Source organism: Bufo gargarizans, chromosome 5 (assembly GCF_014858855.1).
Source record: "Bufo gargarizans isolate SCDJY-AF-19 chromosome 5, ASM1485885v1, whole genome shotgun sequence".
NCBI classification, from domain to species: domain Eukaryota; kingdom Metazoa; phylum Chordata; class Amphibia; order Anura; family Bufonidae; genus Bufo; species Bufo gargarizans.
The window spans coordinates 357,793,072-357,808,884 of NC_058084.1; the positions used below are offsets into that span (position 1 = coordinate 357,793,072).

Below are 15,813 nucleotides of genomic sequence, written 5' to 3' on the forward strand. Positions count from 1 at the left end.
TTTCTTATGTAGAGCTATGTGCGTCCCTAGTTACAACAACTGTGTAGCCTGATACTGCAGGTATACTCGATTTCTTCATTACTAAGAAGTGGGGGACAGATGGAAGGGAGTATGATTGCAGTATCAGACTACACAGGGTTTGTTTGTAGTCTGTAACCATGGAGACACACACGTCTTTAAGGCTGGGTTCAGACCTGAGCGTTCTGAAACGAGCGCTCTGTATGCGCGATTGTACGGGCGTTTACAATCGCGCATACAGAGACAGGCGTGCACACATTGTCGCGCGTTCCCGAATATCTATGTGCGGGAACGCGCGACAAACGCCCCAAAAAAAGCTCAAGCACTTGTTTGAGCGTCGGGCGTTTTACAGCGCGATCGTACGCGCTGTAAAACGCCCAGGTGAGAACCATTCCCATAGGGAATCATTGGTTCTTGCCTGTTGTGCGTTTTACAGCGCGTAGGAACGCGCTGTAAAACGCTCAGGTGTGAACCCAGCCTAAAGGAGTTGTAGATACAAAACTGTGGTAGATTTTTTTTTATTGTTATAATGGATTTAAAAAAAGGCATACATACTCTTCAACCCAGTATGGATGGACTACTGTAAATGAACGCTGAAATGCTTATGTAGAAGACATGTATAATGCACAACTCATTTTATCTAATCACCTACCAACATCATTTTCTTATGCATCTGTTTATCTAGCAGGAAAACATAGTGCAAGCAGATAGGAGGCGGAGGGGCGAGCGCAGACTCTCCACTGATCTTATCTCCTGGAGCCTAATATTTACTCTGAACATTACTGATGGAGCTCCAGAACTGGACATGAGAAGCTTTACATTAACAGCAGCATATTTACCTGAGTTCTGTTGAAAGCCACACGTGCAAATACTGCCTGCGAGATCCCTGCTCGTTTCAATTCGTCACGTACCCATTGATAGATATCGGAAGACACCTCTGTGTTGGGCGAGACTTGTTGCTCCATAGGCTTGTTGATAGATCTACTGACAGGAGGAGGATGGTTCAAGTACTGTTGGTTTAAGGACTGCTGGGCTAATAGTCTATTCACTGCGTATTGCTGGTTCAATAACTGAGCCATCACCAGCTGCTGATTCACTAACTGAGGGCTGATAGGCGTAGATACAAGTCCTGGGTGCAGGTTGGGAAGTGGCGTCCGCACGGTTGTCTGACTGCTGAGAGAATGCTGTCCGGGGGATGAAGGCTTTTCGGGGCTATTAACGGGAATAGGCTGCTGACCAAAGTTCACATGATTTGTATTTTGTTGAGATAGTTCAGACAGGTCTTCCATATCAACTATAAAAGACAAATTACAGAATTATTTAATATAACAATATAATAACCGCAGCACCTTACAGAAAAATGACAGTATAATACACAATGTATGCAAGTTCTATGGGGGTCATTAATTAAGACCAGCATTTTAGATGCCAGTCTTTATAGCCCCTATATCTAGTGGTGGATACACCAAAGTTATCAAGAGGTGCAGGCCTCTCCTTAACTTCGGCGCATCCAGCGCCAGTTCTAAATGTAATACAGCATCCCGGCTAGCATACATTCAGACCATTTTCTACGCCTAAAACAGGCGCAAAAAAATGATAAATGAGACGTGCCTGCCATCCACTTCCCTGCCCATTTTTTATAGACTTGGCGTGAGCGGGAAGAGTCGCAGATTACGGCACAACTAACCTTTGTGCCACAATCTGCACCTGAATTATGCCTAATATAGGCGTATTTCAGGATAATAAATGACCTCCTATATTTATATTGAGTTTAAGGCCCCATTCGTACGACCGTATTTTTGGTCCGCACCTGATCCGCATTTATTTTTTGGGTGGATTGCACACAGCCCATGCATTTCTATGGGCAGAGGCGTCGTTAGGTCAAAATATTCGGGGCTTGAGCCCCGGATGTTTTGTCCAGTGCCCCGAATGTTATGCTGGCCTGGTAGCATTTTATTAATTTTTTTGGCTATTCCAGGGCCCTTTAATATTGATTGGACCTGGGCAACCCACCACAGATCATCCCTCCACCCCCCTTGTACTTGTTCCGCTGATCCGCTACTTGCGGGCTGTGCGGGCATGAGTTCAGTCACTTCAGTCACTTTGCGTGATCCCGCGAGACCCGCCACGGGAGGTCACGGGTCTCGCCGGATCACAAGCCGCAGGACGAGATTGCACACCGAAGTGACTGAACTCATACCCACGCAGCCCGCAAGTAGCTGATCAGTGGAACAAATACAAGGTGGGTGGGGGGATGATCTGTGGGGTTGCCCAGGGTCCACTCCCATCAATATTAAAGGGTCCAAGCAAAGATTTCAGCAGTGGTGAGGAAATGAAACATAACAGATATTGGAAAGTTACCAAATGTTGTATTATATAATGAATGCAGTCTGCAGTACTGCACTTCATTTGCGTAAACCAGAACACCCCTTTAAGCATGCCTTTAATGTGCAATTTCAACACAGTGGGCTTGTGCCCCGGATGTTTTCAGACCCTAGCAACGCCCCTGTCTATGGGTTCACAAAAACAAAATGGACAGCATATCCGAAGTTCTTCAAAAAATATAAATAAAAACGTCCGTTTTGCGGACAAGCATAGGCATTGTTACAACAAAGAAAAAAATTAAAAAATGGATGCAACGCCGCATTTTTTGTGAGTCTGCATTTTGCAAACCGCAAAATACATACAGTGGCATGAATGCACCCTAATTCAGAAAATAACCCTCTACTCATCCATTTCTCTATCCATGGATCCTCTCTCTTCATCATTTATCAGAAAAACAGATAACAAAGTCAAATGTGTAAATCTTCCACAACACAGCCACTGAAAGCCCCACCAACAATCCGTCTGGCCTCCCCTACTTCTCCTCCCTCATGCTTGTAATACACAGTAGCAAATTCTATTCTCCTCTTATAGTAAAACAGAAATAGAATTGGAAAATTATACCAAGACTACTGGATAATTATAGGACAAGTCATCCTGGTGACACATGACTCTAAACATGATCAACCTATGATGCTGCATTATATTGGCCAAAAATTCTGATTTATATTTGGCATCTGGCACACTAGGATAAATTATGTTTTTTAATGGCCCCGGTGTGATTGAATTAATACAGCTCTGACCTTGTATCTGAAAAGTTCAAATAACCAATGAGCCAGGTTCAAAATAGACTTTGGCAATGAGCAGCATGTCTGATTAATTCTGCTTTAGGACAGTATTGAAGGCAAAGTTCAAGCCTTATTAAATAAAAAAAACTCTCAATATACCCATACTGACATATAGTGATGCTAGCGTAGCTTGGTATGAATGTACTGGGCTAGATAAGATAATATTTCTCGGTTTCATTATACACATACACAGGGGGGTAACTACCATAGCGGCAGACCGCGCGACTGCTATGGGGCCCAGAGCAAGAGGGGGCCCAGTGTTAGATGGGATTATCGCCTCTTCTACTGGGGGTAAAAAAAAAAATTTTTTTGCAAATGAGGCAGTGGAAAAATGGCCCAAGGGTCATTGAAAGGGGTTTAGGCAGAAACCTTTCTGTCCTGTGTCTTGGGGCCCTTAATTCTTTATGTACGCCACTGCACATACAGTGACGCATGTGACAACAACCGACTCCCACAAAGGGGTCATAAACAGATCCCAAATTATGCATCATCATGAAAATAAGATGATCCTGTGTATGCAGCTAGACACTCATTCAACTGAATATAAACTGGAAAAGTGTAAATGTCCTTAAGATGTGTCAGAGTTTACATGTATTTTGTGTGGATTTTGCCCTGAAATCCAACTTTCTGCATCTCATGCTTTTGAAGAAGTTTCAGCAACCCCGTCCGCGTGCTATGGAACATTTCCACGCTGCTTTGTGTGTGTGTATTCTATATGTATCATATGTACACTCTACTGAAGAGCATCTCCAGTAAAAGCATGTCAGATATTCTCATTGGTGGAGTCCGGGGGGTGACATGATAGCTAGGATGCGGCGGCTGCTGTGGTGCCCCTTTGGCATATCTCTGCATCATGATTGGCCATATAACTGCAGTTTATGGCCATTCTCTAGCTCTCCTACAAGGATTTGACACAACCTGATTAGGACCTATGCTGAGGACAGGTCATCAATATGTAAATCCCATAGAACCCCTTTAAATGGTAATATATAAATTTTAAGGAGCATCCTGAAACATTGGACATTTATGCTAAAAATCCTTTAGATCCAACTTACAAGTCTACATTTTCCAAAAGGGACAGATTAAAGGGAAGGTGTCATCAGAAAATGGCGTACTAGTTAAATCATGTTTTTCTGTCAAACATAAAGAAATATTTTAAAAGATCCTACAATCGTGCAGTTTTCTCACGGGCCATTAAGCCTAATAGGTGCCACTTCATGGTTTGTACAGATAATTTTACTGCAGTTATCTGCTTATTATCATACAAGATCTACCATTCACAATAAGAGATATCATATCTTCTCTACTCCCTCCTGACCTCTGCACAGGTCACAGAGCAGGCTTAGAAAACTCTCCCACAGAAGGTCCCCTCCTGATAATTGTGTCTATGGCCCATGGTGGTTTCTGTAAAGCATATCTCTAAATGCTGCTGGCAACAGCTCAGCCAAGATGGCCGCCCACATAATAATGTTCAGGAAATAGAACTAAAAAAATTACAAAACAGAAAATGAATACAGAATAGAAAAAAAGGATATGTGTTGCTATTTGGCAAAAAAATAAAAAGTAATTATAAGTGACACAGTCCCTTTAAACTTTAGTTTAAACTTATCATAAGGACTACAAAATTTTAAAATAGCCCTATAGCTTACTTGCTATGATACTTCAGTATTTCACGCTCTACCAAATCAACTGGAAAGACGACGTTGAAATAAGAATGCTTAAACAAAGAGGGCTATAATTTATATGCCACCGAAATCTATGTATACCCCAAAACCAAGCAATAGCTTAAAAATGTATTTCACAAAGTACGGTACATATTTACTGCTGATTGTACTGCATTGTTGTGAAAAAATACAGACATAAAGGCTTGTAGCCAAAGGGGGGATTTATCAAGGCTGGTCTTGATATCCCCTGTGCGTCTGGAGAATGCGCCTAATTTATGATGAGGTACAGGCCTCGTCATATAGGCGCACCCTCTTGCAGGCCATGCCCCTAACCGGATATCTACAACAGCTCACAGCTGCCGCAGATTTCTGGCTTCATTTATGCCAGAAAACTAGTGTCAATGAAGATAAATTTGTCAGGGCAGCTGCCCACGTTCCCTTTGCACACTTGGCATGCACCCTTTCAGAAAAGTGGTGAGGACAGTGAAAAAGCCGAAGTTAAAAAGTCACACCTGTGACCTTTTTGTGCCACTTTTCAGGCGCAAAAGAGATGATAAATCTCCCCCATACTGTCTTCCTCTTGTCTATTATACATAAATGACATTTGGGAGAAAAGATGTCTAGATATAGACAACTCAGTAGCCTAAGTTATATATATTAGTAGCTCTGTGTATGGATGTGAAAATGGCATTAAGTCTTAAGGCAGATTTGCATGGAGCAATTTTCGACCGAATGTCGGGAACAAACGCTAATTCCTGATAATAGGCCTGAGTAAAAGTGCTGCAGATCAACCAATGAATGAGCAAAATTCTCATTCATCTGGTAAAATCAGATGGGGTCATTTATCAAACTTGTCTAAAGTAGAACTGGCTTTGCTGCCCATGGCAACCAATCAGATTCCACCTTTTATTTTCCAAAGGAGCTGTCCAAAATGAAAGGAGGAATCTGACTGGTTGCTATGGGCAGCTAAGCCAGTTGTAATTTACACCAGTTTGATAAATGACCCCAACAGTTTATGTGGACAATTAAATTATCATTTCTGGGCGGCAGATCTTGCCGTATAAACAGCAATTTGCTGCCCAGAAACGATAAATCTCTATGAGGAAGAGCAATAGTGGAGAAGATTGCTGCATGTGACGAGCAAGCAGTTATCGGGCAGAAACGGTAATTGCCTGCTCAGTCGGCACGTCTAAATGCGCCTTTAGATACCTTGGGCACGAAATAAAAGTATTCACTAGTTCTCGACCTTTAAATCAATGCCAATGCAAAGAATACATAGCTCCAAGGCTGACCTCCACTAAACTAGCAATACCCATACATACTGTACATACCCATCATATCTCGTGTCTTCTTGAAATGTTTATACCACCTTCCAAATTCTTGACATTTTGCTGCTGAGACATTTGCATAGTAAGTGCTGTTCACAATGGAAGAAATCATACTCTGCAGAGAGAGAAAGGAGAAAAAAGATGTGACGCTCACCGTGTCAGTCGTCTCACAGTATAAAATATCAATGATTGATTTTCAGAATCATAAAAATGTACTTTGTGATACAGATATGTCATATTTATGGTCTAGAGCTGTAAGGCTGCACCCACAGTACATACTGTAATAAAATCAAAAAACTGTCTTATACTATAGCTGGGCGATTTTGACCCCCCCCCCCCCCTCCCCAAAAAAGGGACAATTATTGAGTTTTCTCTTTTTTTCATTATTTTTCTGCCCATAACTGGCTTGTTTTTTCTTGGGACAAGTAATAGTTTTTAGTCACATCATTTTGGGGGTACATATTATTTACTAATTAACTTATAGTTTTTTTTTACATGCTGTAATGAACAAATTACACGACATTGACCATTTAGCATAACAAGTACATGGGTCAGTAGGATTACGGTGATACCAAATGTATATAGTTTTATGTTTTTTGTTTTTTTTTGCACAGTCTCATGCAAAAATCATAGTTCACGTCGTCACATTCCAAGAGCCAGAATATAATTTTCATTTTTCCACAGATGTAGCCGTATATGGGCTTGATTTTTGAAGGGCAAAATTTATTTTCCATTGGTACAATTTTAGGGGGATACGAAAGAATATGTTTGTGTTTTTTTTTATGTTGTTCACGGTGTGGTTTACCATGTTATCCTTACTATACGCATTGTGGCAAACTCGGCAACTGTATGTGTGTACATACAGCTCTGCTACACACATACAGCTCTGCTACACACACACTTTAATGTAAGCTCACATTTCCCTACACCCAGTGCTGGCTGTATAGTTTTCTTGCTCTGGCTCCTCCCATTGATGATTAAAAGGTCCAGAAGCTGTACTTGCAGTGTCATTTCCTTTCAGTACAGTGTAGGACCATGCGCTGAGGGCATTGTTCAGCTGCTCTCCTGCTGCCGCTGATCGTACAGATCTGTGTCTGCAGAAACAGAGAGGAGTGTGCAGATACTGTATGTGCGCTTTGCCCGAATCTGGCCTAGCTGGATGCTGGATCTCCCTGACTGCGGATTAGAAGATGCAGGCACTTTTTAGCAAGATTTTTTTTGTGTGTGTGTTATTAAGCAGAAAATACGGTATATGAGGAGAGAACTACAACTCTCAGCACAATGCTGCTGTCTGATTGCAGTGAGCCAGGAGCCCGGCTACAGTGCTGTCTTCAGTCTCTGATGCCTGCACCAGGATTAATGGCGTGGGGGAAGCAGGGACTGAAGGGAGTCTGCAGGCTGCGGTGATGAAGGAAAATTTTCATATGACGATTAAAAAATAAATAATTAAAATCTACAGCCATTATAAGAGCGTATTAATGGAATTAATTTGATTTACTCGCCCAGCCTTCCCTTATACTACCAATAGAATAACATGAACTTTAAATTTCATGGCTATAAAACCTGCCAAGACTACTACATCTACTACATGCAAAAATGCAGGTGCCATTACTACACCATTGTGGTTCTAGATGTAAAAGGCATGACTGACATTTCATGTAGTCAATTGGGGGAGGGGAGAACGGGCTATGCTGTGATTTTAAATAATGCGGCATATCCTAGAAAAGAGCATATGGCTTCTACTAAATATCCCATTCAGCAGGATACTGTACCTCATCACAGAGCTCATGCAAACGGCCGTAGCCGTTATTGCAGTCTGCAAATCTGCAGATCCGTAAAATACGGATATCGGCCGTGTGCATTATAGAACAGTCCTATCCTTGTCCATAATATGGACTGGATTAGGACATGTTCTATTTTTTTGTCGAGCCGCAGAACGGAAGTGCAGATGCGGACAGCATGGTGTGCTGTCCGCATCTTTTGTGGCCCCATTAAAGTGAATGGGTCCGCATCTGACCCACAAAAAATGCATCGGACAAGAGTCCTAAAGGGCATATCAGACGGAGAGATGATTGCTTGAATTCTCGTATAATCATTAGAATTTTAGAAATGATTGCTGCACGTAATTGAGCGCAGCAATCAAGTGACGAGCCATATACTGTCTAATTTCTGTGGATTGGACAGATTATTGCTAGTTGCCACCAAATCCCCTTTTCTGATCAGAAATCAGCCAGTTGTTAGCAGGGTCAATACTCTAGGGGCGAAAGAGCAAGAGCGATTATTGTTCCGCAGAATTTAAAAGTAGCGATTCGCTAAATAGACGGTACAGAAAAGCTGTGTTACAGTCTAATAGGACCCCAAATGCGATGTGTGAATGGGGGGTCTAAGAGTAATGAAATGCTTGGTACCAGTGGTGTACCTCTAAGGCTACTTTCACACTCGCGTTTTTGCTGGATCCGGCAGGTCTCAGCAAAAACACTTCCGTTACTGATAATACAACCATCTGCATCCGTTATGAACGTATCTGGTTGTATTATCTATAACATTGCAAAGACAGATCCGTCATGAACTCCACTGAAAGTCAATGGGGGACAGATCCGTTTTCTGTTGTGTCAGATTGTGTCCGAGAAAACTGACCCGTCCCCATTGACTTGCATTGGGGGTGATGCCGGATCTGTCTTGCTCCGCATCCCAGGACGGAAAGCAAACTGCATGCTGCGGTTAGCTCTCTGGTATGAGAACGGAATGTATTTTGGAGCATTCTGTTCTGTTCAGTTACGTTTTGTCCCCACTGACAATGAATGGGGACAAAACGGAAGCATTTTTTTTCCGGTATTGAGACCCTAGGACGGATCTCAATACCGGAAAACATTAAGGCTAGTGTGAAAGTAGTCTAATAAAGACAGACCACGCAGCTGCTGTGGGGCCCGTGGGAGCAGGGGCCCTGGGGTGGATGGAAGGCCCCGTCCCCTGATTATACTACAACAATAGCTACTGCTTGAGTCCCTACCTGGGGCTCTGGTGGGCCCTGCTTCCCCTGTTCCCAGGGCCCCTACCCTGCTTACAAACTTTTTGTATGTTCCTGTGGCTGCCGCAGTTACAGACTGTAAGCCTAATAGAGAGCTCTCTCTCGTCTGTCAGCTGAGCGCTGAACTGGCCAATCCGGGAGGGAGGACGGCTGCTCCCATGTGTGACACCACACTGGCCCTGTGAAGGCGACTGCCAGAGACTGAGTAACAAGAAGTTTATGGCCTGCTTGTTGTAGGGGGAGGGGGGCAGCGACTCTGCCTTCCTCAGCAGCAGTGACCAGAGTTGTGTGTTTGTTTGTTTTTGGGAGGGGGGGAATATACTTCTCTATATAAGCATCAGTAATAGAGTTCATGGCAGGGCCCCCCCATGTGCTCTGCCTGGTGTACACTAAGCATCGGATACAAAGCAGAACTCATGGCAGGGGGGGGGGGGGGTCTGCTTGGGTAAAAAACTAAATTATAATAATCTTAATTGAATTAAAAAAATATTAATAAAATGTTTAAGGCATTTACATACTACTGGTACTTCATTCATTAAAATATAAGGATTTGTGTGTTATTTTAAATATTTATAATTTAGGAATAGGGATGAGCGAACTTCTGTTTTCAAGTTCGGCGTAAAAGATTCGGTTTATCTAAGAATTCCGTTATGGATTCCGCTACCATGGACCATAAGTTATAGCGTAATCCATAACAGAATTCTTAGGCCCCTTTCACACGAGAGTGACGGAATAGGTCCGGATGCGTTCAGGGTGCATTCAGTGAAAATCGCACCATTTTGCAAGCAAGTTCTGTCAGTTTTGTATGCGATTGCGTTTAGTTTTTCCCGCACGAGTGCAATGCGCTTTGATGTGTTTTTAAAACGCGTGATAAAAAACTGAAGGTTTACAAACAACATCCCCTAGCAACCATCAGTGAAAAATGCATTGCATCCGGATAAGGCCTCATGCACACGACCGTTTTTTTTAAGGTCCGCAAAAACGGGGTCCGTAGGTCCGTGATCCGTGACCGTTTTTTCGTCCGTGGGTCTTCTTTGTTTTTTAGAGGATCCACGGACATGAAAAATGAAAAAAAAATCTAAGTCAAGTTTGCCATTGAAATGATAGGAAAAAACGGACACGGACACGGATGCCAATCTTGTGTGCATCCGTGATTTTTCACGGACCTATTGACTTGAATGGGTCCGTGAACCGTTGGCCGTGAAAAAAATAGGACAGGTCATATTTTTTTCACGGCCAGGAAAAACGGGTCACGGATGCGGCTGCCAAACGGTGCATTTTCCGATTTTTCCACGGACCCATTGAAAGTCAATGGGTCTGCGAAAAAAAACGGAAAACGGCACAACGGCCACGGATGCACACAACGGTCGTGTGCATGAGGCCTTACAATAAGTTTTTCACTGAAGCCCCATTCACTTCTATGGGGCCAGAGCTGTGTGAAAAACGCAGAATATAGAACATCCTGTGTTTTTCACGCAATGCAGAACTGATGCGCAAAAAAGAATGCTCATATACACAGACCCATTGAAATGAATGGGTCAGGATTCATTGCGGGTGCTATGCGTTCACGTCACGCATTGCACGTGCGCAGAAAACTCGCTCATGTAAAAGGGGCCTCAGGCCCCTTGCAGACGAGCGTGTCCGGATTAGGTCAGGATGCGTTGCGGATGCGTTCAGTGAAAACTGCGCGATTTCGCAAAGAAGTTTATTCAGTTTGTTTGCTATCGTGTTCAGTTGTTCAGTTTTTTTTTCGTGCCTGTGCAATGCGATTTAATGCGTTTTGCACGCACAGGATAAAAAAACTGATTGTTTACAAACAACATCTCTTAGCAACCATCCGTGAAAAACGCAAATTGCTTGCGGATGCAACAGAATATAGAACATGCTGCGATTTTCACGCAACGTACAAGTGATGCGTGAAAACCAACGCACATGTACACAGCCCCATTCAAATGAATGGGTCCGGATTCCATGTGGGCGCAATGCGTTCGCATCACGCATTGCACTCGTGCGGAATACTCGCTCGTGTGAAAGGGGCCTTAGATAACACGAACCTTGTACGCTGAACTTGAAAACAGAAGTTCGCTCATCCCTATTAAGGAGTTACTTGTAATCAGTTGGGAATCCATCTATATATATATATATATATATATATATATATACATATATACACACACACACACACACACTAGTGAAACCTGAACAATATACAGGCACACACTGTCGTCATTATACAGTATAAATATATATAGCACCAATACAGAAGGGGGCATTATATGTACTGCAGGGGGGGCCATTATATATATACTACGGGGGACATTATATATACTACACAGGGGGCACTATAGTAGGGTTTTATAAAATACTGGGGCCACTATAACTTATTACCACTAGGAGCTATAAAGGGGAGCCTTCTTACTGCTGGTGGTACTATAGGGGGTTTATTTCTACTAGGGTCCTTATGGGGGCATTAATACAATGGGGGGGGGGGTATTATTATTAAGCACAATATAGAGGACACTACTAATAAAGGGGTTGTTTTGGGGGGTACTGTCGGGGCCACTATTAATATTCGGGTCAATCTAAGAGCACTATTATTATGGGGGGGGCTATCTTTATGGCGGTATAATTTGTATAGTATTTGGGGGCACTGGGGAGCACATATTCCACAGTATTGGGGAGGGGCAGCAGGATGACAATGTTCGGGCACAAGAAGGGGAAGGATGAGAGAAAAGTGAGGAACCTAAGATGTCTGTGTGCTGAACTCTGCAGAGACAGCAAGAACCAATATATATATCACATCAATTGTACTTGATATTTGTGCAGGGAGGGAGGGGCCCAATACTTATCTTTGCCATGGGGCCCCGTGATTTCAATGTACGCCCCTGGTTGGTACAAATCCCAACTGAAGAAGATGTACACTACTGTCCCAGTGGCAATCATGATATAAGAAATAAGGATTTGGAAAAGTTTACATAGCCACCTCCTATAGCTACAGAAGGCTTTTAGAGTAGTAGGCATAGTAAACATGAAGCCTATAAAGAGGTATACATATTTTTAGGAAATCAATATAATAGTGGAGTACATCAGTGTTTAATTGGCTCTTTAATGAGTGGAAGGGAGAGTCTGCAGCAGCAGAGGTAAAGTGTGATAGGACTGCAGCAGAGTTGCCAACCAGAATTGTTCTTCTTTCTTGACAAATTATCCCCAAATCACGGACAGCCAACATTTTTCACGGACAAATTGGAAAACCATAATTAATGATAAATATTATAAGTAATACAGCTCAATCTACTGATCATAACTCATTACCCGCATTTACGGCGAGCTTTAAAAGGATGATAATTACCACCAAAATAATCTAGTCATGTAACACCAGCCTCAAAAAAAAATCACGGACACATCAATTTTTTTTTCCCACAGGAAAAAAAGTTGCCTATTTTTACGGACTGTCCAGAATTTTGGGGAAGATTTGCAACCCTGGACTGCAGTGTATGTCTGGCGTATGCATCTGAAAAGCTCCTGTCATATATATCAATACACTCATAGGCCACCCATCATCTTAAAGAGGCTAAAAGATTGTCCTTTTGGTCTTCACCTGGACTTTTTTTTTGTATGCTATTCTATATAAAGGCATCCAATAAAAAATAAAATAAAATAAATAATAATAATATATATATATATATATATATATATATATATTTATTTTTGATGGAAGCCTATGGGAAACATGCTCTGCGCCAGGAATGGCCAGCCTGCGGCTCCAGCTGCTGCAAAACTACAACTCCCAGCATGCCCAGACTGCCTACAGCTATCAGCCTACAGCAGGGCATGGTGGGAATTGTAGTTTTACAACAGCTGGACATTCCTGCTTTACGCTCTTGTATGCCACCTACACAGAGGCATCCATCAGGAAATCCAAGACATTTCCAAAACCACTGTGGGTGCACCTAAAGGGGCCACTTGTAGGTCTATTGCACTGCAGCATGGATTAACATTCATTTGATACAGACGGCACCATTTATACAGGAGCCAGTGAAAAGAATCAAAAGTTCCTGTAGAAAGGGATCAGTAACCTCCAGCTGTAGTGAAACTACAACTACCAGCATGCTCACTTGCTTGGGTCTCCGCAGAAGTGAATGGAGCATGCTGGGGGTTGCAGTTCCACCATGGCCGGCATGCCGGATGTTGCTGACCCTTGCGCTACAGGAACTTTTGATTCTTTTGCGATGGTTCATGTATGGTTGGCGCAGTCTGCGGATCAAATAAATGCAATACATCACAAACAGGCAACAAGAAGTATTTTGGGATGGTTATTATTCCGCTCAGGAAGCCAAATAAATAAGAAGAAAAAAAACACAAAAGGAAATATTGACAAATCTGGTTTACTAGTGTTTAAAGATTTCAAGCTCTATAAAGTAGAGAGGGCAATGACTGAAACAACTTATTTACACAATTATCTAAATACGATTAAACAGCTGATGGACAAATATTCAACTCCAAAATGTATAGTCGTTTCAGCTTAATGTAATCCTCTCTCTGTAAACACCCAAGATGATTTTTTCCCAACCAGAACAGTCCTGACATCTCATAAGCCTAAGGGTGAATAGCAAGAGATTGTTTTCGATAGTTATAAATATTCAGGAGACATGCAGACCATCTGCTTTCATAATACAGGTAAAAGAAAGGCTGAAACCGAGAGCACTTTTGCAAAATGGTTCTTAGACTTCTTCCCTTCCAAAAAATTGAAGACAGATGTCAAAACTGTTTAAACAGTGTAATCTGGACATTCCAAAAAGCAATATTTCTCCCGGATCACAGACGTCGATACTTTCCCCATCTGTGTGGCTACAAATTTTCGACAACGTCCCCGTAATAATTCATACTGGGGAAGATACATGGATGTATTATAACAAAACTTTACTACCTTGTATGACAACGTGTGACAGCTCGGGGCAATACATGGAGAAATATTGCCTAAACAAATGCATTACAACTGTATATGTAGATGTGCCTTTATATGCATGCAAATTATGTGGCTTATGGGTATTACATGCAATGCTTGCCTTGTTCTGTCTCCACAAGGAACCTTCACACTGATGCAAAACATATTCCACTGGCCACACTGCATCCAGAAGGCCAAAGACGTGCACCACAATATACCGTAATAGTCACAGTGGTACACATTTCAATGACTGATCTGGCTCTTGCACTTACTGCATAGCGTCTCAATCTCAATGTATCTGATGTAATCTGTACCCAATTTTGCAAAAAAACTAACACTATAAAAAAGTGTACCAAAAATTTTGCGTCCATAAATATGATGTAGACGTAATTGTAAATTTGACCCATTTAATACACTGTTGTGGTTCAGTGAAGTTGATCTAAACGTGCAGTCAACCTAAGGGTAACTGCCCATGATGCTCATAGATTGTAAGGCCCTCGCTCCCAGTGTTTCAGTTGTACATTAGCCAGCTACGTTGTGATGTTTTTTGTCTTGTACATGAACCCTATGAATTTGTAAAGCGCTGCAGAATATGGTGGCGCTATATAAAGATTAGTATTATGATGCGGATTATGGTTGGTTTTTCCAGGCATACTTTCATGTGCCAAAAACATCACATCTCATTGACTTTGCTTTACAAATTTCATGTACATTTTGCTTTTTTCTTCTGTGCGGAAACTGACCTGCCGTGCGGATTTTAAAATCCACAGCATGTCATTTGTTTGTGCGATTCCGCACCTTTTGTAGAGTGGTTTTCCCCACAGACTTCAATGGGGTTGTTAACATAAACAGAAAATCCCCACCAAAAACACATAAAACGCACTACAAATGCAACAAATAGTGCAGATTTATGTGCATTTTTTGTTTGGTTTTGGTTCTGATTTCTTGCTCACAAATCTGCGTTTGCAGGTCCCCTTAGGCCTTATGCACATGATCACCTTTATCATTTGTGCGCTGCATTATCTGCATTTTTTGCGGATGGCACACTGACCCATTCTATGGGGCCATGCACACATCCCTATTTTTTTGCGGATCCGTGTGACCATTCCTCAAGTGATGGAACATGTCCTATTCTGGCCTGTATTGCAGAGGAGAATAGCCATGTCTATTGATGGGTGTGAGAAAAATGTGGAATGCACATGGAAGGTAGCAGTATTTTGCGGATCCTTGGTTTGTGGACTGAAATATGGACATGGTTATGTGCGTTATGCCTAACATAAATGAATAAGTGTCAGCATAAATGACACTGCTGATACAGAGGAGTAGACTACAGTTTAATTATATGCTTTGCCATTTTACATGTTATAATATGAGGCTTTGCGGGTACACAAAAATATTTCAACTGACTTAGGACAATCCATTTTTTTCCAAGCTTACATGTAACTGTAACTACAGTAGGAACTAAAGTATATTTATCCTCACAACATGAGGAAAAGCACATGTGGGTGTGCTGTATGTACAAAAACTGATGCAGAGCATCTCAGTGGTTAGCACGGTAGCCCTACGTTCATAGGGCCAAGGACATCTGCACGGGGTTTGAGTTTTCTCTGGTCTCCTCTCATCCCCCAACATCATCCTTCCTATAAAATTGGCCCAAGCA

At 42.2% G+C, this 15,813-nt stretch overlaps 1 protein-coding gene across 3 annotated transcripts in view; it reads right to left on the minus strand.

The window, feature by feature from the left end:
• The window catches only part of SATB1 (SATB homeobox 1), a 209,369-nt gene that overhangs the window by 70,485 nt on the left and 123,071 nt on the right, over positions 1–15,813 (minus strand). For all 3 annotated transcript variants that reach the window (XM_044293664.1, XM_044293663.1, XM_044293662.1), the window contains exons 6-7: positions 6,184–6,295; positions 858–1,312 (exon numbers count right to left, since the gene is read on the minus strand). In XM_044293664.1, the coding sequence (XP_044149599.1) occupies positions 858–1,312; positions 6,184–6,295 (567 nt within the window). The remainder of the gene's footprint in view (positions 1–857; positions 1,313–6,183; positions 6,296–15,813) is intronic.